This window comes from Schistocerca serialis, chromosome 8 (assembly GCF_023864345.2).
Source record: "Schistocerca serialis cubense isolate TAMUIC-IGC-003099 chromosome 8, iqSchSeri2.2, whole genome shotgun sequence".
In the NCBI taxonomy this organism is placed as follows: Eukaryota; Metazoa; Arthropoda; class Insecta; order Orthoptera; family Acrididae; genus Schistocerca; species Schistocerca serialis.
This window is the reverse complement of record NC_064645.1, coordinates 611,179,378-611,203,945: the sequence shown is the minus strand read 5'-3', so window position 1 is coordinate 611,203,945 and position 24,568 is coordinate 611,179,378. Positions and strand designations below refer to the sequence as shown.

The window sequence follows — 24,568 nt, the reverse complement described above, 5'->3', positions numbered from 1 at the left end:
TTGCAACCCACTTGGTAAATCATTACAGTTTCTCATAACCAAGTAGAATAGTGATTTGGTTTAAGGATCAAGTACTGGTTTTTGAAAGACAAGATGAAAGTTACCTGTACTTAAAAAGCCATGTAAATGTATACAGGGTGTCCCATTTATCTTGACCACCCTAAATAACTGTTTGTCCAGATGCAAATTGCAAAATATTTCAAGCAAATGTTCTTTAGCCATCAGGGGGACATCAATCAGCATGATTGCCTTCATTGTAGCTTTTTTTTTACAAAGATATGAACAGTGGTATGACTTTTTCAAATGGTACCCTGTATTTTTTATTCAGTAATTCATTTCCTCTCCTAAGGATCTATTCAAAAATGTATCACAGCATACCATTCACTTAAACTCAACGTTATTAATTACATAACACAACATTGACGTTGACGGTCCCAGCACTTAGTGCAGGTTCTCGGGGTGATGCAACACATCTGCATGCTGACGATGACAGAAAACAAATCTAAACACAAGTAGAAGGCACACCCGCCATCACATCAACTGTCGTCAGTTGAAGAGTTGGGTGAGTAGAATATACATCAAAGAAGAGAAGGTAGAAATGCTTCTCATATATGGGGAATGTAAGTTAGTAGAACAGTAATTGCAATACTGTTTTCTTATGTACAGGTACATTTAGTACAGTAGTTTAGTCTTTTTAAATACTGTTGTGTAGAGTAGGCATACAGTAAAGGCTGTCCTTCCTACAAACTGCATCGACATAACATTTCTTTTATTGTTGTTGTTGTTGTTGTTGTTGTTAAAGGTAGGCAAAATGCTACGCACAGCGTATGCCAACTACCTCCTCTTCTGGATGAAGTGCTGCTAAGAACTAGAATACTTACGTGGTATCAACACGATGTATGTCCAGCACATAGTGCCTTGCGTGCAAGTCGTGTTCTGAACTGAAGGTATCTTGCCAGATGGATTGGTCGAGGAGGAACAGTTACTTGGCCTGCTAGGTCTCCTGATTTAAATCCTCTGGACTTTTTACTTTGGGTTTGGGGATGCGTTAAAGACGTTGTCTATCACGATATTCCAACAACTACAGAGGACAGGTAGGAACGTGTCATGCTTGCTTGTAATTCTCTTCAGCAGGCAACACTGGAAGCAGTAAATAATTCTTTCATTCAATGAGTGCACCAGTGTATCGGTGTCTAGGGTTACCACTTTGAGCACCTTTGAATGTTCTACTCCTGGGCAATGATACAGGAGAGTCAAAGTCAGTTTTGTGTTATGTTTTTACTTGGTTTTCATTTGCTTTCTGACAACTCCAGCAAGTGATTGAATTTGTGATCCCAGGTTCAAAGTCATTGTGTTGTGTAATTAATAATATTGTGTTTCAGTGGATGGTACACTGTGATACATTTTTGAATAGGTCTTTAGGAGAGGAAATGAATTACCAAATAAAAAATACAGGGTGCCATTTTAAAAAATCTTGTAAAAAAAACGAAGCTAATATAAAGGCAATCATGCTGATTGATGTCTGCCTGTCGGATAAAGAACATTTGCTTGAAAAATTTTGTAATTTGCATCTGGACAAACAGTTATTTAGGGTGGTCAAGATAAATGAGACAACCTGTGTATATGGTATCTATACATGTATGAGAACTTTTATTGCAAAGCTGTTCAAATACAATAAAAGTTTTATGTTGACAGAATTTAACGCTGTTTCCTCCTGAGTGTCACAAAAATCTCAATTTTAAAACAGAACATTAGATTGTCGTAATTATTAGCTCATAGTTTCTTGTGTATCCCTTGTACTAGCACCATGAGTCAAATGTCATGTGATTGTTCCAACAAGATCGATACTGCATTGAGCAGTTCATCATATTGGGACATCTCGAGCCTGTTCGCATGAAACCATTGTTTGCTAAGCCCTACCCTTTGGGTCTCTTCAAAATAAATTTGTGTGAAACCTCAGTAGCCAATGATTCATCAGTAAATTAAGATGACCTCTACATTAATCTATTAAACACTTCAAAAGCATTGACCTCAGCAGCAATAGTGTAACCTGTGAATATAAGATGACCCCATATTTTTCGAATGACGATTGTCGGAAAAAAGCTTGTCTTATAATTGGGTAAATACAGTAATAATGCTGGTCCAGAACAAGCACCTTAGCATACCGGTTGTAACCACCTTTCTGATGGTACACTGAAAATAAATTTGTAGGGCCTCTTGATTCCAGGAATAACAACAGTTTTTTGCTCTTCAGAAAATTGAACAATAGCATTAACAGGCTGTATCAAGCCTGTAAAGCATGGTGTTGTCATTTTACCTGTCTCATTGTTAATTCTATGTGCAATATTTAAAACTTCTTTTGCCCTTTCTGTTGTTGCCAATACTACTGGGCATTGTTCTGATGTTGCACTTCTATATGGATTTGGGGAAAATGCTTTCCTGCTATTCAACATGTCAAACATATTGTTCATAAATTCTATAAAAAAGGTGTGTTTTTAGCTGTATGGCTCTGCAATTCCTTAATTGCTGTACTCACTCTGATAGCCACAGCAACAGAGTGGCTGATGGCTTTTACTTCCATTTTCACATTCATTTTCTGGAATGAATGTGTAAATAGTGAGTTTTAACAACATTCTGCTTTTTTTGTTCTTTTTCTTGATGTTGTATGTCAAGCTATCATCTTCAAATGAAACACCAGCATTGTTGCAGTGAAGTTGCTGCTAAGCAGATTCTTTTGTTTGCTTTTGAATAAATGTGGAACATCGTAAATAGCAAATACTCGCTGTCCATTTACACTGATGAAAGGTCTTTCTGGTGTAACCTGCAAATGTTTGAGCATGCTCTGATTACTAGCTCCGATCACAGATGACCAGTTTGGTTTCAAGTTTGCATTTTGCAATGAAATAATTATCTCCTGTAAGATGCCCAATGGGTTTCCATGTTTTACTCCTGAGTTACGCAAAAAACAGTCAGTTTCCAGTAGCTGTAAATACATCTTTCATAAAAACAAGTGTATAATTTGCAGTAATTTGTTTTCTCCCCCTATCACCCAAATCCTCCAGACCTTGTACTAAATCGAGATATTTTGTGTATTCCAGATGCCGCATTATTGACACCCCATCAAAAGACACTGTGGATGCCCTTTTGAAAGCGGTTTATGCCTCAAATTTCTTGCTAAGTTGAATAGAAAGGTTTTTGTTAAAGCATAATTGTAGAGAGCGCAGGTAATACTATACCCAGTTTTCATAAAAATTTATATGCTACTGGAGATTTGTAAAATAGAAACAGATCTTTCTTAGTCAAGGATCACTGACAATTTTTGCTCTTGCATTGCATTGCAGCCAGTGCTGTGGAATAATGAGAAAGGATACAGAAACTGCTGAATGCATGGGTAGTATTATTTGAGCTTCTACAGTGTAATAATGTATCCTTAATTTTTGACAAGTAGGAAGATTTTTTTAAATGATCTGTTATGTTATGAATTTTCTGTTTCAGTTTTTGCTTCCGTAGAGTATCGTCATCGTCACACACCATACAGAGTTTTCTTTAAACTTGTCTTGCAGGCATTACTATGATTTCTTTCAGGTCTGAAAATGCTTCACATCGTTGCAGTGTTATGTTGGTTTCTGCCAGCTGCACTCTATGTTATTCTTAGTGTACTTACTTTCAGTTCAAGTGATGGCAGATTAGTCTTATCATTAGATCCCACAAATCTTGTGAAAGAACCAGTATCAGATGTAAATTTTAGACGAAGTGCTATGTGTGTAAGCCATTGTTTCCTGGATTAGAGATTAGATTAGATTTACTTTCACTCCAATTGATCTGTAGTGAGGAGGTCCTCCAGGATGTAGAACATGTCAGAAAAACAATAATACATGACAAATATTTACAACTGAAACAAATAAGCAAGGTCCCAAGTGGAATGATCATCATTTTTTTAATGAACACTATATGAAAGAATCATTTTACAAACACTTAATGCACTGAATCTAATATAAAAAAATGTTTTTGTTATTTATAAGGTAATAAACATGTAATAGAACTACTACAATACTTATTTACAGTGAACACATTACTGCACTGAAATGGTGCAGAGGTTAGATTGTACTTACACACACACACACACACACACACACACACACACACACACACAAATCAGTTAGTTCTACTGAGAAATTCATCTGTGGAGTAGAAGGAGTTGGCCACCAATAAATCCTTTAGGCTTCTCTTAAACTAAATTTCATTGGTAAGCTTTTTATGGCTGCTGGCAAGTTATTGAAAATGTGTGTTACTGAATAATGCACACCTTTTTGTACAAGAGTAAGTGACTTTAAATCCTTGTGAAGATTATTCTTATTTCTAGTATTGATTCATTGAACTGAGCTGTTGGTTTGAAAAAGTGATATATTTTTAATGACAAATTTCATTAAGGAATAAATGTATGGGGAAGAAGTAGTTAGTATCCCTAGTTCCCTAAACAGGATTCTGCAGAATGTTCTTGAGTTCACACCACATATAGCTCTTAGTGCATGCTTTTGTGCCCAGAAAACTTTAGCTTGGCATGATGAATTACCCCAAAAAATAATCCCATATGACATTATGGAATGAAAGTAAGCATAGTATGCCAGCTTTTTCATTTTTATATCCCCTATTTCTGACACACTTAGCATTGCAAATAGAGATTTGTTAAGACACTTCAGCAGTTCTGTGGTGTGCTCCTCCCAGTTGAATTTACTATCAAGCTGTAATCCCAAGAATTTAACACTGTCCACTTCTTCTATCTGCTTCTCATTGTATGTTAGGCGTATACTCGTGGGACACTCCTTACAAGTTCTGAACTGTGTGTAGTGTGTATTTTCAAAGTTTAGTGACAAAGAGTTGGCTTGGAACCATTGATTACGTGTCCACAAATATTTTATTAGCCGATCTTTCTAAGACTACACTTGATTTGCTATTTATTGCAATGTTTGTATCATCAAACAAAATGAACTTGGCATCTGGTAATGTTAATGATGAAAGGTCATTGATATACACAAGAAAAAGTAAGGGCCCTAAGATGGAACCTTGTGGGACCCCACATGTAATTAGTTCCCAGTTGGATGATGCCTGATAGCTTAATACGTGTCTCTTTCCTAATAAAATCCTTTGTTTCCTGCCAGAGATATAAGATTTGAACCATTTTGCAGCATTTCCTGTTACACCATAATATTCTAATTTACTTAAAAGGATATTGTGATTTTCACAGTCAAATGCCTTTGACAGATCACAAAATATACCAGTTGCCTGCAATTTTTTGTCTAATGAATTAGGCACATTTTCACTGTGAGTGCAGATAGTCTTCTCAATATCAGAATCCTTTAGAAAGCCGAACTGTGACTTTGAAAGTATGTTATTTGACATAAGATGGTTACTTTTTCTAAAATATTTGAGAATGCTGGCAAAAGTGAAATTCAACTGAAATATGATGCCATTTCTTTATCTCCCTTCTTAAACAGTGGCTTAACTTCAGCATATTTCAACCTGTTCATCAAAATGAGCATCACGCAAGAGTCTGTTGTGCAGCTTTTCTGGATCCATATCTAGCAATCTGACACTGTCTGTAACAATAACTCTCCGCCAGGAAAATGTGAAATATATATTTCTTTTTCATCAATAACGTAAGAAGCTCAAGGATCATTAGCTTCATAAAAAGTAAAAAGTAGCTTCATAAAAAGTTATCTATTATCATGTATTTGCTAACAGCTTCTTTATTTTCAAGCTTTGTTGGACTAGTTTAAATACTTTGATTACCAGATCATCGCATAATTTAGTACACTTTCAAGAGCCTGTCCTATGTTACATTTCAATCTTTCAGTTCTGGAAATGTCTCTACTGCAAGGATATTTTAAATCTGGTTAACAGTAAGTGAATAAATTTCAGCACTGACTGCATTCTCTCATGTGCAGAAGGCACACATGTGTGAGCATTCAATCAAGTTTGGATTGTAGTTCACTCACTATCCACCCTGTGTCGGATGTTTCTGAGAAACTTCATAAGCACATGGTTCCTAATCTCTTCTTCTGTGTGACATTACTTGCCTTGCTTGAAACAAATCCTGTATATAACACTGTTTTCCCTTTAGTGCTTAGTTTCTTCTTAGTGAAAGACAGTTCAGTAGTGAATGTATAATCTCAATGTTTCCAAGTGTTTGCATGATGAAATTCTTTTTCTGTCGTGTTCCCTTCCATTCTCTACTGTGTAAATGCTCATGAAACATACACCAACTAATGGAAGAGAATGGCAGAGAGCACTAAACAACAGCTTAATCAAACCTGGTTTCTACAGGCTGAACTTAAGCAAATGAGCATCAGTGAATCAGAAGTCTATCCAGTATGAACAATGGGCAAGTGTGAGAAAACATTCAGTTGTGTTCTGTGCACATTCATTTGTGTTTGCTTGTGGTTGACTGGTTGTCGAAGCATCAGAGGAAGCTGGCATTTTCTACGCTTTCATGCTAGCATTACAAAAAGTAATCTTCCGCTGTGAACTACTGAGGCAGCCAGCGACTGTGGTTGTGTGTGTGAGTTGTGCTTGAATGAATATGTGTGTGTGTGTTTTGTCTAATTTTGATGAAGGCCTTTTTGGCTGAAAGCTTACTTGTTTGACAATCTTTTGTTGTGCCTATCTGTGACCCAGCATCTCTGCTGCATAGTGAGTAGCAACTACTCTTATCATAATAGTGTCATTTAATATGAGAGGAATATAATACAAAAAAATGTTGTTAACTTACAAAGAGTAATCATGGAAGAAGAGCATGATCTTAATATGGAATTAATGAATAAGTTCAAGAATAAAAAGGAGAAAACTTCAGCCTCCAGTTCATTAGGCATTTGCTTGAGAAATTCAAGTTTTTGTAAATGAATGTGAATATGTTTTGTATGTATAAATGTTTAAAACATATTTTATATGCTTGAGTTTTTCCAATGGTTAATATGTTATAGTTCTTCACATGACACAATATTTGTGTACACACTCCATTTCATTTTTTTCATTACCGCAGTCTAATATTTATTTGTATTAGCGGTATTATAGAGAAGACATTTTGTTTTTCTTAGAAATAGTCAAGACAACTCCATTGTGTAACTTTGTGTAGTGAAGTAAAAAATAAATGAAAGTGTTAATCCCCTAATTGGAGAAAAGAAAAAAAGAAAGAAAAAAGATAGTAAAATAACTAAAATTATACATAAATTAAATGTGTCATTTCACTGTAGTTATGACAATCCAGTGCCTTCTTTATTCATTTAAGAGGGAAAAGTTCTGACACCAACTTGTTATTTTACTAGTACATTAAGTAAAATTTTAATTAAAATAATTGAGTATAATAGTATAACATAATAGTATAACATACAAAATACTGTCTAAAGTCCTTTTGAACAGAGCAGAACCCCAGCTAGATTGTCAACTTAGAGAATACCAGGCAGGCTTCAGAAAGGGAAGATCCTGCCCAGAACAAATTCTAAACCTCAAAAATCTTATGGCCTACCAAAAATCGAGAGCAAAAGCATATGTCATCACATTCATTGACTTTCAAAAGGCGTACGACTCCATAGACAGGGAATCTCTAATCTCCATATTAAAAGAATTGAACCTAGACAATAAAACTACAAACCTAATTAGAGAAACCATCACCAACACATACTCCAAAATTAAATTTATGGGAGAACTCTCAGACCTATTTGAGATAAAAACTGGAGTACGACAAGGTGATGGACTCTCTCCATTGTTATTTAACTGTGCCCTAGAAAAAATAGTAAGAGAATGGAACAAGAAAATCAATAGTGGAATCCGACTAGGAACAAAAAACAAAGGCATCAAGGTTAATTGCCTAGCATTTGCAGATGATATGGCCCTACTAGCTGATACATGGGAAGAAGCCAAAGAACAGATCCTCGAATTACAGAAACAAGCAGAGAAAATAGGCCTTAAAATTTCTTTTGAAAAAACCAAAATAATCACAAATATAAAAAAGCCAATGAAATATCTTAAAGTAAGAGACCAAAAGATCGAAATTGTTACAGAATTCAAATATCTTGGTGAATGGATTAGCTGGAACGCCCTTGAGAAAAAAGCAATAGAATTAAGAAGAAACAAAGTTGAACTAGCCTTTCAGCTTACTAAAAATACTTATAATAAAAAGTCCCTTCATGGAATTCAAAAATAAAACATTACAACACTGTCATTAAACCAGAAGCACTTTATGCAGCTGAGACATTATCTATCACTAACCATGGCCCAATTGAAAGGCTAGAGATCAAAGAAAGAAAAAGATTGAGAAAAATTTTAGGCCCCAAATTTCATAACGACAAACTAATTCATACCAAAAATGAAACACTCTACAAAACCACAGAAAAACTTTCGGATACAATGAGGAAAAGAAGAATTGAGTTTTATGGGCACATTCTCAGAATGAACCCAAATAGACTTACAAAAAGAATGTTTGACTACTTCAGGAATAAAAAATCCAAACCAAATTGGTTTATCCAAACAGAGAAAGACTTAAGAGAACTACACATCACAGAAAAAATGCTCACAGACAGGACCGCAAAAATGATAAGCAAAGACAGAAAAGAGGGATTCCAGCTCCAAAATAGAAAGAAAAGAACGATTGTCATCTCTGATGAGGAAAGAAAAGCAAGATCAGAAAGAATGAAGCAGTACTGGGCGAAAAGAAAGGCACAGAACACACAGAAGTGATTGATTCAACGTACCCCAAAGTTGGGTGAAACGAAGAAGAAGAAGAAGAAGAAGGCCTTATGACAGCTTGGCCTACAGCAACTGCTTCTGGCTCAAATGCATTTTGGCGATGTCATTCGCCTCCACAGCATGAGAATGAAACACATCTCCAATTTATGTTACATAGTTGTGCAGAACTGCAGCAGCCACAATAACATTCACACTCTTGTTTTGTTAATACTTTAGTGAGAGTTAGGAAACATTTCTTCCAACTCTGTTACATATCTGGTAGCAATTTGGAGTCTATTGTAGCTCCTGCATGGGGTCGAAACACAATAGTCATAAGATGGTTGGAGAGAGTGTCTCTGCTATCTCCAACAAGCAAACCAACATATTGTCCATTTTAAAATAATGCAGCAATTCTACCATTGTCCCAAATGCGTGCAGCATGGGTGGAATTTAACCAATGGTTTATAACATTCAAAATTTTCATATTGGCATCACATATGATATGTGTTCTGATAGAAAAAAAGTTATTGTGATTTATGTATATTTCTGTGTGTGCTCCAGAAGGACAAAGTATGGGTACATGTACACAATATATGGATCTTATGACTTTTGAGAATCCACCAATTCCATAGAATTCCCTTTTGTTCCTTGGTGTATTTTTTTGGTTCCATGGCAGGGACACTTACAGTATCTTTAAGACAAACCGTTTATCACACTGTTAAAGGTTCTTCTGTCAGTAGTACAATGGATATTGATAAGACCCCTGTTATGAATTTGATAAGTAACATTGCGAAATATTTGCACTCCATAAACAATTTGCAGCCTAGGAGACAAAGCACGATTTCCATCAGTATTATGCTGTAGTAATGGCTCCAGAATACCAAGTAGTGATTCGAAAGATTCCTTACGAAATGCAAAGAGCTCTTTCAAATCATTGTCACTATACATTGCAAATAGGTCTCTTCTTCCCATTACGACACTCATTACTGTGATGTTTACCTCTTCCTCCCTCTCCATATATTCTTCATTGTCCATGTAATACATAGAATTTGATATTTTACACACAGAAACCAACGAACACACCTTACTTCTAAATTTACTCCCGCTACTGCTTGGGAGTAAATTTTGGCATTATCTCCTCCTTCAGTTACTAACATATTAGCATACTCTTTGATTATGCTTTCCACCACTTACGGAGTAAATAAATTTACTTTGGAAGTAAATGAAAAATTTACTCCACTACTGCAGTTCAGTACTCTCAGCTGGAAGTCGCTGATTGCCTTCTTTCTTCGTAACTTACTACTTTAGTTTTACTTACTCTTTGTTGGTACTTGGCATGTTTAGTTATTGTAAACAGTTATGCAATGGTGCATTGTAAGAAATAACTGCTTGTTGATAGAAACTGTAAGAAACTCTAGCACTGGTCATCATTAGATGAAACCTAATTACTTGGTGAATAACAGTATACTTTTTCTAAAACCTGATTTGCCAAGGAGCTTTATCAGGATATGTATGATGATCAATTACTTTTTCCACAATGTCATTATTTGTCTTTTCTGCCTTTCAATATTCTAGTAGTCACAAGCAAAAGTTTTGTTGTTGTTGTTGCTGTTGTTTTCCCCACTGTAATAATGATGCTACTATTTTCTGCAGGTGATAAATTGCAGTATTGTGAAAATAATACAATTGTATGAGACAAAGAACTCACGGCATTCAACAATGATAGTAGGTAAAACTGGTGCAGGTAAATCAGCAACATGGCGCATGCTTCAAGCATCACTGAGTCGCTTAAGAAAAGAAGAAAAACCAGGATATAATCTGGTTAAGGTAAGCAAGTTTTATAAAGCTGACATTATATGTTTTCTTTTCTGAGTAGTATATAAAAGCTTGTGTTGATCAGTGAAGACCATGTTAGAACTTAAATTCCTGTTTTTCTTTTTTGGATGCTTTCATTATTTTATTCATGTTATTGTTTCGATTCTTCTGCCCGTATTGCTTAAGATTTCTTGATTTTTTTCAGTAGAGTTAATGTTCTAAATTTGATACCATATTCTGAAAAGAGTTTTACTGTGTTATTTATAGGTCTTGTATATTATTGCTATACAGATCTATTCTTACTTCCATTAAGGAAAAAACTGGTAGTTATTTACACCATTATTAGAGATATAAAAATCCCAATGAATTATGAAAAAAGAAAAATAATCTTTCATAAATTGCTGAGTTTGGTGTTTAGTCATATTACTCTTTACACACCTCAGTTAGACTTCATTACGCATCCAGAGATCAAGAACAGTTTTTATATTTGTTTTTGGATGTATTTCCCCATCTTTGACACTGTATTAACAAAATATGTGAGTTGAAAAAATGGTATAATAAGAAAAAAATTCCAGAACTCTGTAAAATACTACATATTATCTTAGCATTAAATCAGGACCAATGGTACAACTGTTGATGACATCACAGTTCTGTCTGCAAATAAACTGATGTGGAATTTCCATCTATCAGTTAGTATTGTCTAGCTGGTTGTTGAATTCCTGTAACTTTGGATTGGAAACAGATTATCTGTGTTGCCGTAACCCCATTAGTTTTTTTTTAAACATTTTCAGAGTTTGAATACACAGGTATTTTTTTCCACAAAACTTGAATTTCCATTCATGAAAATCTAGTAATAAGGTTTCTCCATAAATTTGACTAAATGTTATATGCTTTTGTATATATACAAGGCTCTTGTGAATGCTGCATTTCTAATTTATGATTCAAGAATAATTTTGCATGATTCTACATATCGGTAATGATTTACTCTCTCAAAATGTATTTTGTTTCTTCCATCACCAAAGTCATTGATGCCCTCAATTTGGATTGTGTTTGTTTATTTTCTTCATTTATTCATAAATTCTCTGGCAAACAATATCTAATGAGTACATGAATTGCTTAAGTAGTAGATGTGTAATTTATTAGTTTTACAAGAAAATTTGTATCCTTTTCTAAGTATTTCCACAGAAAATAGAATAAAGACTGTAGAAAACAGCTAAAACAATTTATTTTCAGAAATCATAATCAGTAGTAGTTCTGACTTGTGGCAGGTCCAGGCATGGTACATTGCCACTTCTCCCTGTCTTGTGCTTTTCTATTTAGTTCCACATATTTATTGCTTTTCTCTCTGACACTGTCCAGTAGTTGGTATCTTCTTCTTTCTCTCACACTCTTTCCCTTTATCATCACATCAATTTCTTGCTGGAGTAAATACTGCCGTCTTCCTTATGGTGTCTAAGGGGTTTCGGTCTTCCTCAAATCTTCTCATCATCTCCTCATTCCTCACCATGTCTTCCCTACTTCTTCTTCAGTAGCGCCACAGCCCTTGGTGAGCCTTGGCTTTTTCAACAACCTTCCTCCACACTTCTCGGTTATTTGCTGATCTTTTGCACCCCCGGACTCCCATATTGATGATAGCCATTATTACCTCATCGATCCATCTTTTTCTAGGTCTCCCTTTTCGCCTAACTGACTGGATCATACCTTTCATTATTTTCTTTGGAATTCTATCCTCTGCCATTCTCTCCAAGTGTCCTAGCCATCGTATTCGCTGTGATTTCACAAATTTTACTATGTCCCTGCCTTGTATTAACTCTTGTAATTTGGCATTGTAGTGTATTTTCCAGCCTTCTTCCTCCCTTATTGGCCCATAGATTTTGCATAGTATTTCCGCTCAATGCTTCTTAGTGCATTTTTATCGTGTTCTGTCAACATCCATACCTCTGAGCCGTATGTGATAACTGGGCGGACTATGAAATTATATATTAGCAGTTTAGTTTTTCTTGTAGCAAGGCTATTTTTGAAAAGCTGCATATTTGCAAAGTAAGCTCTGTTTCCTGCTTGTATTCTTTCCCTTATAGCCTTTCCAATACTGTTATCATTTGTTATTAGGGCTCCCAAGTAGTTAAAAGAGAACACTCCATTGAAACATTTCCCATTGATGTTTAGGTTTTTAGGGGTTCTTCTGGCCTCGGATTGTGACATTACCATATATTTTGTTTTGTTTTCATTTACTATGAGGCCAATTTTTAAGGCTTCTGTTTCCATTGCTCAGTATGTTTCTAGGAGTGTATGGGTATTTCTTCTTACTATAGCAATGTCATCATCGTATGCACATATCTGGCTAGTTTTCATAAATATGGTGCCTCTTTTGTTGATTTTATTTACTACACTATGCAGGGCTATATTGAATAGGACAGTGGAGAGACTATCCCCTTGCTTCACACCTTTAATAAAGTCAAAGCTTTCACTTGTTCTGCTAAGTACCTTTGCTTTTGCTCTTGTCTCTGTCATTGTCATTCTGATTAGTCTTATTAGTTTAGCACATATACCAACTTCTTTCAGTACTCTGTATAGTTCTTGCCGATTTATGCTGTCAAAGCCTTGTTTGAAATTGATGAATAGGCAATGCAGATCTATATCATATTCATAGAACTTTTCCGTCATTTGCCTTATCACAAATATTTGATCATTTGTTCCTCTGCCTGGTCGAAAGCCACACTAATATTCCCCTAGTGGTATACTAGGATCCGGTCCTTTAGACAATATGCCCAAGAATTTTAGGTTCCTGTAAATGAATATGAATATGTGTTATATGTACACAACAGTGGTATACTAGGGGAATATCAGTGTGGCTTTCGACCAGGCAGAGGAACAAATGATCAAATATTTGTTATAAGACACTTCTGTATCCTTTCGTTTAATATACTTGTGAAGATCTTATAAGCTGTGCTTAGCGGTGTTACACCTCTATAGTTTTCACATGCTGTTCTGTCCCCTTTCTTATAAATGGGGACTATTATTCAATTTTCCAAGTATCTGGCATAGTTTCTGTTTCCCATATATCTGATATTAATGTGTGCAGTTCCTTTATTACAGCCTCACCACCAGTTTTTATTAATTCAGCAATTACGCAGTCTTCCCCAGGGGCTCGATTTCTGTTTACTTCTTTAGTTGCAACTAAAGCAGGAATGCCTTTTTACTAAGTAAGCTATTTCTGCATGCTACTGGTACATGCATTTCATTTCCTCTTGAAAAATATTTAATATGGGCAAGACGTTATGGCATCACTTTTTGACAATAACATCATGTTAGCATAATCTACAGCTACCATTGTCCATTTTTGGTGAGTAACACATGTCAATTTAAGTGGCACTTGCAGCTTGGGATGCAAGCTAACAGCGACATGGAGGTGGCCAAAAACAATTTAAGTGTTAAGTAACATTCAAAAATCATACCACAAAGTGAAAAAGAGCAGTTTACTGAAATAATCTACATCTACATCTACATCTATACTCCGCGAGCCACCTTACGGTGTGTGGCGGAGGGTACTTATTGTACCACTATCTGATCCCCCCTTCCCTGTTCCATTCACGAATTGTGCGTGGGAAGAACGACTGCTTGTAAGTCTCCGTATTTGCTCTAATTTCTCGGATCTTTTCGTTGTGATCATTACACGAGATATATGTGGGCGGTAGTAATATGTTGCCCATCTCTTCCCGGAATGTGCTCTCTCGTAATTTCGATAATAAACCTCTCCGTATTGCGTAACGCCTTTCTTGAAGTGGCCGCCACTGGAGCTTGTTCAGCATCTCTGTAACGCTCTCGCGCTGACTAAATGTCCCCATGACGAATCGCGCTGCTTTTCGCTGGATCATGTCTATCTCTTCTATTAATCCAACCTGGTAAGGGTCCCATACTGATGAGCAATACTCAAGAATCGGACGAACAAGCGTTTTGTAAGCTACTTCTTTCGTCGATGAGTCACATTTTCTAAGAATTCTTCCTATGAATCTCAACCTGGCGCCTGCTTTTCCCACTATTTGTTTTATGTGATCATTCCACTTCAGATCGCTCCGGATAGTAACTCCTAAGTATTTTACGGTCGTTACCGCTTCCAATGATTTACCACCTATGGCATAATCGTACTGGAATGGATTTCTGCCCCTATGTATGCGCATTATATTACATTTATCTACGTTTAGGGAAAGCTGCCAGCTGTCGCACCATGCATTAATCCTCTGCAGGTCCTCCTGGAGTACGTACAAGTCTTCTGATGTTGCTACTTTCTTGTAGACAACCGTGTCATCTGCAAATAGCCTCACGGAGCTACCGATGTTGTCAACTAAGTCATTTATGTATATTGTAAACAATAAAGGTCCTATCACGCTTCCCTGCGGTACTCCCAAAATTACCTCTACATCTGCAGATTTTGAACTGTTAAGAATGACATGTTGTGTTCTTTCTTCTAGGAAATCCTGAATCCAATCACAAACCTGGTCCGATATTCCGTAAGGTCGTATTTTTTTCACTAAACGTAAGTGCGGAACCGTATCAAATGCCTTCCTGAAGTCCAGGAATACGGCATCAATCTGCTCGCCAGTGTCTACGGCACTGTGAATTTCTTGGGCAAATAGGGCGAGCTGAGTTTCACATGATCTCTGTTTGCGGAATCCATGTTGGTTATGATGAAGGAGATTTGTATTATCTAAGAACGTCATAATATGAGAACACAAAACATGTTCCATTATTCTACAACAGATTGACGTAAGCGAAATAGGCCTATAATTATTCGCATCTGATTTATGACCCTTCTTGAAAATGGGAACGACCTGCGCTTTCTTCCAGTCGCTAGGTACTTTACGTTCTTCCAGCGATCTACGATAAATTGCTGATAGAAAGGGGGCAAGTTCTTTAGCATAATCACTGTAGAATCTTAAGGGTATCTCGTCTGGTCCGGATGCTTTTCCGCTACTAAGTGATAGCAGTTGTTTTTCAATTCCGATATCGTTTATTTCAATATTTTCCATTTTGGCGTCCGTGCGACGGCTGAAGTCAGGGACCGTGTTACGATTTTCCGCAGTGAAACAGTTTCGGAACACTGAATTCAGTATTTCTGCCTTTCTTCGGTCGTCCTCTGTTTCGGTGCCATCGTGGTCAACGAGTGACTGAATAGGGGATTTAGATCCGCTTACCGATTTTACATATGACCAAAACTTTTTAGGGTTCTTGTTTAGATTGTTTGCCAATGTTTTATGTTCGAATTCGTTGAATGCTTCTCTCATTGCTCTCTTTACGCTCTTTTTCGCTTCGTTCAGCTTTTCCTTATCAGCTATGATTCGACTACTCTTAAACCTATGATGAAGCTTTCTTTGTTTCCGTAGTACCTTTCGTACATGATTGTTATACCACGGTGGATCTTTCCCCTCGCTTTGGACCTTAGTCGGTACGAACTTATCTAAGGCGTACTGGACGATGTTTCTGAATTTTTTCCATTTTTGTTCCACATCCTCTTCCTCAGAAATGAACGTTTGATGGTGGTCACTCAGATATTCTGCGATTTGTGCCCTATCACTCTTGTTAAGCAAATATATTTTCCTTCCTTTCTTGGCATTTCTTATTACACTTGTAGTCATTGATGCAACCACTGACTTATGATCACTGATACCCTCTTCTACATTCACGGAGTCGAAAAGTTCCGGTCTATTTGTTGCTATGAGGTCTAAAATGTTAGCTTCACGAGTTGGTTCTCTAACTATCTGCCCGAAGTAATTCTCGGACAAGGCAGTCAGGATAATGTCACAAGAGTCTCTGTCCCTGGCTCCAGTTCTGATTGTGTGACTATCCCATTCTATACCTGGTAGATTGAAGTCTCCCCCTATTACAATAGTATGATCACGAAACTTCTTCACGGCGTTCTGCAGGTTCTCTCTGAGGCGCTCAACTACTACGGTTGCTGATGCAGGTGGTCTATAGAAGCATCCGACTATCATGTCTGACCCACCTTTGATACTTAACTTAACCCAGATTATTTCACATTCGCATTCGCTAATAACTTCACTGGATATTATTGAATTCTTTACTGCTATAAATACTCCTCCGCCATTGGCGTTTATCCTATCCTTGCGGTATATATTCCATTCTGTGTCTAGGATTTCGTTACTGTTCACTTCCGGTTTTAACCAACTTTCCGTTCCTAATAGTATATGCGCACTATTTCCTTCAATAAGAGATACAATGAAAAAGTAAATAATTATTATTGAATCCAAAACCACGCTGTGAACATGCTAGAAAGGAAAAAAAAAAAGATGCATGGTAAAAATTACAATGTAGAAGCTTTTACACATAGATCATAAGAGCAACTTGAAGTATTTTGGAAGGATATGAAAGTGAAAGCAATAAATAAATTAATAAATGGTAAATTTAATTGAGAACAATTACAAACTGGTGGTGGAGGAACTGAGATGAAGATATACAATACGTTTTCAAGGGGATAATGGGAGTTAACAGCAGTGACACAACTGAAGATAATGTGGTCCTTTCGAACATCAATGATGATAACTACCCTGAAGATGGCAGTGAAACTGTTGAAAGTGAAATTTTATCCCATAGTAATGAGCCTCTGCTTGCATTCTCTTGTGGAAGCTTATTAGAAGATAAACCCATGAAAAAAGGCAAACAACATGTGATTGCACCGAAGGACAGGGTGTTCTTAGAAAAAGCAGGCAAGCTTCATTTGTTAAAAATATGTTTAATATAAGTGGAATATAATGCAAAAGTGTTTTTAATTGGAAGACAAAGATAAATCATGGAAGAAGAGCATAACCTACAAAATGGAAGTTATGAATGAGTTTGAGAACAAAAGAGAGCAAACATTAGGATACGGTCCTTTAGACAATATGCCCAAGAATTTTAGGTTTCTGTAAATGAATATGAATATGTGTTATATGTACACAACAGTTTCTTTGCTTGATTATTTCCAATTGTTAGTATGTTCTTGTTTGGCAAATGACATAATATTTATGTGTATTATTTCAGTATTATTACGTGTATACAGTATTTGTAATCACCACATTCTAATATTTATTCTTATTACCAAAATTAGGAAAGTAGACATCTTGTTTTTCTTAGAAGTAGTCAAAAAACTGTATTGTGTAACTATCTCTAATAACCAACTCATCATATTGTCCATTTTCAAATTCTGTGGCAACTCTACTATTGTCCCAAATGCCTGCCTCTTGCATGGAATCCAGCCAACAACTTACCACATTCAGAATCTTCATATTGGCATCACAGATGTTTTATGTATTGATAGAAAAGAAATCCTTGCAATTTCTGTATATTTCTGCTTGTGCTCTAGAAGGACAAAGTATGGGTTTATGTACACATCCTATGGCCATGATGGACGTTCGGGGGATCTAGCAGTTCAAAAAAATTCTATTTTGTTCCTTGATATATTTTCTTGGTTCTGTGGCATGGGCACTTACGGTGGATTTAAGGCAATTGAACTGTTTATCGCACTGTTAAAAGTACGATGGATGTTAATGAGATTCCCTGCTATGCCCAGCCTCATCAGCAAGAGACAGTGATCATGAGTGTGTTTGAATTAATGTATGTGTATACATTGCCTAATTCTGAAGAAGGCCTTTTGCCTTAAAGCTTACTTTGTTAGCAGTCTTTTTGTTGTGCCTGTCTGTGACTCAACATCTACACAATATAGCGAGTAGCATAATATTTGTCATTATTCCATCCTTTATTTTTCATTGTTTAATGAAGCTTGTGCAGATATCTCATAATGTGAGAAAATTTTAAACTTTTTCCCTCTTTGATTTTTCAATATTGCAGACATTTCCTATCAACCCCAAAGCTTTGACTTTGGGTGAACTTTATGGTGAATTTAACCTTGCAACAAATGAGTGGTTAGATGGTGTTCTGTCTTCCATCATGCGTGTCACCTGTTCAGATGAATCACCTGACGAAAAATGGATAGTCTTTGATGGACCAGTGGATGCCGTCTGGATTGAGAATATGAATAGTGTGATGGATGACAATAAGGTTCTGACATTGATTAATAGTGAGAGGATTACAATGCCAGAGCAGGTGAGGATGTAATAAGAAGTTTCAGTAGTTTTGAAGTAGTAATTGTTCTGAAATGTAATGAAAGATTTAAAAGATTATCTGTCACACATGTGCTATATTCAATCACACCAATTCAGTTTGTGAGAAAACTAGAGCTTTAGTATTTTGTTTGAAAATTCTCTATAAATACAGTATTCCAAATATTTTAACCATAAAAGCATTGTGATTTACTTCATTAGTCTCCTTGTGGTAGGAGTATTTCAACAACAACTGAGTTTCTTCAAGGAAGAGGTCCTTTCCAAAACAAATAATTCAGTATCAGTTTGCAGAAAGCCAGAACATATTTGAAGAAAGCCAGAACATGTAATTTATAATGACTGATAGCAAGTGCACCAGTAGTCATTTGTTGCATTATCACTATACTATTCTCTCATTGACCGCAAAACTTACATGTGTTGTCTTCCACCACTCCTCTCCCCATTGCTCAGACCTTAGGTCCATTGTTGTGAGTAGGTACAACAGTACAGCAGCCCTGTCAAGATAATATTCTTTTAATATTTTGCTTAAACTGCTATCAATTTGAAGAAAATTTGTCTTTTCAAGGAGTGATTTCCCTGGATGAACATGAAATACTATCAAGTATATGAAATACTTTTGAAACTAATTCCTGCAAATGTTGCAATACTTTGGCTATGTCAAGAGTACCTGCTATGTTGAGGACATATGAATGCCATTATCACACAGTTGAGGAAATATGAATGGCATTATCACACAGGAATACAGGTTGTAGACTTCTGTTCATTAGTATGATACTGGGAAAATCATTAAGTCTAAAAAGGAGATAGCATACAAAAACCCATCCCAGAATACTTATGATATTTGTATGAGATCTGTGCCAAATAATACTAACAGATAATATGGAACATACGCAGAGAAGGGCAGCACCAATAATCAGAGGTTTGTGCCAGAGGAGAGTGCCACAGAGATACTAAAAAACCTGATGTGGCAGATGCTTAAAATAGTCAAACCTGATCTGGCAGATGCTTGAAATAGTCATCAACTATCCCAGGACGGTGTACATACAAATTTTCAAGAACCAGTATCAAGTAAGGAACCTAGGAATACACCACAACCCCATACGTATCTCTCCCAGAGGGGGCTGTGAAGAAAGGTACTTCAATTACTATCCTCTCCATTGGATTCTGTCTCCTCTGTAGAAAGTACAAGATCTCTAATTACCCATCCACTTGACTGCAAGTGGCACGTCAGTGGTAGATCTAGGTATCCTGTACAGAGTGGATGGGGATCAGGGAGGACCCAGGATGTTGCACTAATCCCAATAACCTACATGTTTGAGGTGCTGTCTTTCACTGAAACTGAAACCTAGCGAGTGGGACTCACGTTACCTGTTTTGGGGAAATCTGTTTTGTCCAGTGTCAGGAGGAGGCAAACACAAAAGGGTAAGGGTCCATTAATCGCTGGCAATCCAAATGTGCTGCGAGTGATGGTACCCCTTAGGGAAACAGAAGCAAGGGCCTGGAAATAACACCAGGTGCGCTCAGTGTGTATGTCTAGGGGCCTCATTCAGTTTGTTGAAGATGCTACTCCAGCAGCCGTTGAGGGAACAGGGAGCAACAAACTGCAGGTTGTGGTACACCTTGGAACAAATTATGCCTGTCCCTTGGGGTCCGAGGTCATTATTTGGTCATTCTGGCGACTGGCAGAGTAGGTTGAGAAAATCAGCCTTGTGAATGGAGTTTCAGTGAAGCTCACAGTTTGCTGTATTGTCCCCAGAACTGAGTATGGCCCTTTGGTTCTGAGTCGACTAGAAGGACTGAACCGGAGACTTCGAAAGTTCTGTGACACGCAAGGCTGTGACATCCTTCATGTGTACCATAGCGTTGAGATTTGTAGGGTTCCCCTAAATAGGTCAGGCATGCACCACACATCAGGTGCTGCTACTCAGGTAGCTGATTGTGTGTGGGGTGCACACAGGAGTTTTTTAGATTAGGCAACTCTGCATTCAATCCAGATAATGATAGCTGAAGGAAACTCAGAGGTATCAGTGTGAGATCACAAGAAATGCATCCCATAGGTGAGAGTATTAAAATCCTAATGGTAAACTACTGAAGCATTCACAACAAAGTGCCAGAGCTTGAAGTGTTCATGAAAGACTGTGAACTTCACATAATATAGGTACAGATAGCTGAGGTTGAAACCTGAAATTGAAAGCAGTGAGATTTTTGGGGAAAATTTGATTGTATATTGAAAGAATAGGCAAGTGGGAAATTGAGGTGGTGTGTTTGTCACAGTAGACAAAAAACTCAAATCCACCAGGGTAGAAATTGAACTTCATGTGAGATTGTGTGGGCAGGATTCAATATCAGGGGTGGGCACAAAATGATAATTGGATCCTTCTGTTGCCCACCAGACTTATCCCCTGATGTAATTGGAAACTTCACGGAAAACCTCAGTTCACTTGTATGTGAGTTCCCCACTCATACTGTAACCACTGGTGCAGACTTTAATAATCCAACAATTAATTGGGAAGATTACTGTTTATTAGTGGTGGATGTGATAAGATATCCTGTGAAACTTTAATAAATGCCATCTCTGAAAATGAACAGACAGTTAGGAACCCCACCCATAATGGAAATATATTGGATCTAATGGCAACATGTAGATCTCTTTGAGGATGTCCACATCGAAAATGGTATCAGTGACCATGATGTGGTTGTGTCTGCAATGATTACCAAAGTACAAAGGATAACTAAAACAAGCAGAAAGATATATATGTTCAGTAAATAGATAAAAAATTCAGTAGTGTTATATCTCAACGAGGAACTTGAAACTTTCAGCACAGGACAGGAGCATGTAGAGGAACTCTGGCTCAAGTTTATAAGAATAGTTGACCAGGCACTGGATAGATATTTACCCAGTACAACAGTTCATAATGGGAGGGAACATCCATGGCATACAGTCATTATAAAGAAACTTCTAAAGAAGCATAATAGGTCTAAAATGTAGCATAGGGCTACAGATAGAGAGATGCTGAATGAAACACATTTGGCTGTCAAGAGAGCAATGCATGATACCATCAGTGACTACCATAGCAGAGTGTTGTCAAGTTATCTTTCAAAGAACCCAAAGAAATTCTTCTCATATGTAAAAGCTGTTAGTGCCACCAAAGTTAATGTCCAGTTCCTCACGAATGAGACAGGAACTGAAATTGAGGGTATCAGAGCAAAAGCTGAAATGCTTAACCTTGTTTTCAAGGGTTCCTTTATGCAGGAAGACCCAGGAGAATAGCCCCAGTTTAACCCTTGTACCACTGAAATTATGAATGAAGTAAGTTTGTGTCAGTGATGTTGAGAAACAACTGAAATTGTTAAAACTGAACAAAACTACAGGTTCCGATGGAATACCTGTCAGATTCTTTACTGTATTTGTGGCTGAGTTAGCCCCTCTTCTAACTATAATCTATTATAGATCCCTCGAATAAAAAACTGAGTCCAGTTCTTGGAAAAAGTCACAGGTAACACGTGTCTACAAGAAGGGTAGTAGAAGTGATCCACAAAACTACCATCCAATACCCTTGACAGCAATTTTGTGTAGAATCTTAGAACATATTCTGAGCTCAAACATAATGAGTTATCTTGAACAGAATGACCTCCTCAGTGCCAGCCAGCAAGAATTTGGAAACATCGATCATGTGAAACCCAAATTGCACTTTTCTCACATGACATACTGAAAACTTTGGATCAAGGCAATCAGGTAGATGTAGCCTTTATTCATATCTGGAAAGCATTTGACTTAGTACTGCCCCTGTGCTTATTGTCAAAAGTATGATCATATGGGCTATCAAATGAAATTTGTGACAGGATTGAGGATTTTTTGGTAGGGAGGACATGGTATGTTATCTGGAATGGAGAGTCATTGTCAGATGTAGAAGTAACTTCGGGCATGGCCCAGGGAAGTGTGTTTGGACCCTTGCCATTCACATTGTATATTAATGACCTCGCAAACAATATTGGTAGTAAAATCAGGCTTTTGGCATGTGATGCAGTTATCTATAATGAAGTACTATCTGAAAGAAGCTCCAAATATTCTGCCAGATCTAGATAAGATTTGATTGTGTTGCGGAGATTGACAACTTGCTCTGAATGTTCAGAAATGTAAAATTTTACACTTCACAAAATGAGAAAACATTGTATCCTATGACTATAATATCAGTGAGTCACTGTTGGAATTGGCAGGTAATATGGGTTACATATCACAACTACACATGTTTGTAATCACAGACTTTGTTAGAGGTGCAGCTACGTATCCAGAAAGTCAGTTACATACAAGACTATTCTTGTTAACTTTGTAATAACAGTCAGTACCTGTTACATTTATCTTCTTCGATCAGTTCAGGATACATCAGAGCTCAGTTTATTGAATCGGTTGAACAGGCTTGAATGTGAACCTGTCGCAGTTAGGCAGTAACTTATCTTAATTGAAACTGTTTTGTTGTGTCTTCTCTTAGAATATAAGCAACCTGACATTCATTTTTTCATTCACTGCTTATTCATTTCTTTATTTTAATTATCTTGGAACTCTCCGTCACTTCATCCTATGCAGATAAATATCATTTCAAAGTTGCAGTTCTTATTGATCTGCTTCATTTTATTTGCATCAATTCCATAATGTAATTACCCTTCCTTGTTTTTGCTTTGTAAGGTGATTGGATTTATCCTTACAGTTCTTGTCCTTCTCTACACCACTTGTAAATTTTTCTTTAATTCTTTGCATCAGCTTGCCTCTTTCCCGCCAAGAAAATAAGTACCTGTTTTGAAAGACTGGGGTTTGAAATCTTCTATTATTTCCGTTTCTGTCAACTTTTCTTTTAGTTGTTTGTGTTTTGTACTTCATGAGGATGCAATAACTCATACTGTATATCCTAGCTAGGTAATTGATGTGAAGCTGGGTGACATACACGGTTTAACACTGATGATATAGATGCTTATTTGCCATGTGCAAAGAAAATATGCTAATGCGTCAAAAGATATGTATATTTCCTTTTAATATCTTCCAGTGTTTGAAGACTTCACTGTTGATCTTAATATTTCCATAACAGGTTTCTTTATTATTTGAAGTAGAGGATTTGGCTGTTGCATCACCTGCAACTGTATCACGATGTGGAATGGTCTACAATGATTATAAAGACCTTGGTTGGTGGCCATATGTTAATTCATGGCTTCAAAAGCAGCCTTGTGAAGACTATCAGAATGAGGTGAGCACAGAATCCATACTAACATTATAAATGTGAAAGTAGCTCTGTTACATTTTCATGACTAACCTGCTGAACAAATTTTAATGAAATTTGGTGTGGAAGCATCTTGAACCTTGAGGAAGAACATAGGCTAAAAACAAAAATTGATCCCTAAAGAGGTGAAGTGGGGAATGGAACATCTCTTCTTACATCAGTGAACATAAATTGTGTCACAAAGTTAAATAAACTTGTTGTATAATGTTCACATTGTGTAATGAACACCTACTTCAGTAGCAAGATGCATTGATGTGCACTCCTGCCCTTGCCCTTCCGTACGCACGGCTCAGCAGAGATGCTGCCCATTCCACCACATCATCCTGCATTGGGGCAGTTGGCTGCAGAGAGGGGGACAGGGGCACGAGGGGGAGAGCAGCACACATCATGATCTCTGCTTACCCAAAGAGGCAGACACGTGTGGTCAGCTGATGCTATTGTGTGGATAAATATTATAAAATTTGCTCTGCACTGGATTACAAATTACATATTTGCTTTCATTGACAGTTTAATGCTATTTAATGATTTTAGTGCCCAACTTGAGTCCTTGAAACAGGTATCCATTTTATATTTCCCACTTTGTATTTAATTCAGTTTTGATAATATAGTCACAAATTAAACAGTTGTTTACCAATGTACTGTTTTTAT

At 36.8% G+C, this 24,568-nt stretch overlaps 1 protein-coding gene across 1 annotated transcript in view; it reads left to right on the top strand.

The window, feature by feature from the left end:
* LOC126417162 (dynein axonemal heavy chain 2) overlaps nucleotides 1–24,568 on the top strand; it is a 959,377-nt gene that overhangs the window by 472,518 nt on the left and 462,291 nt on the right. Inside the window, 4 exon segments of the mRNA XM_050085060.1 lie at nucleotides 3,703–3,716; nucleotides 10,389–10,548; nucleotides 18,379–18,633; nucleotides 23,732–23,887. Of these exon segments, the coding sequence (XP_049941017.1) occupies nucleotides 3,703–3,716; nucleotides 10,389–10,548; nucleotides 18,379–18,633; nucleotides 23,732–23,887 (585 nt within the window).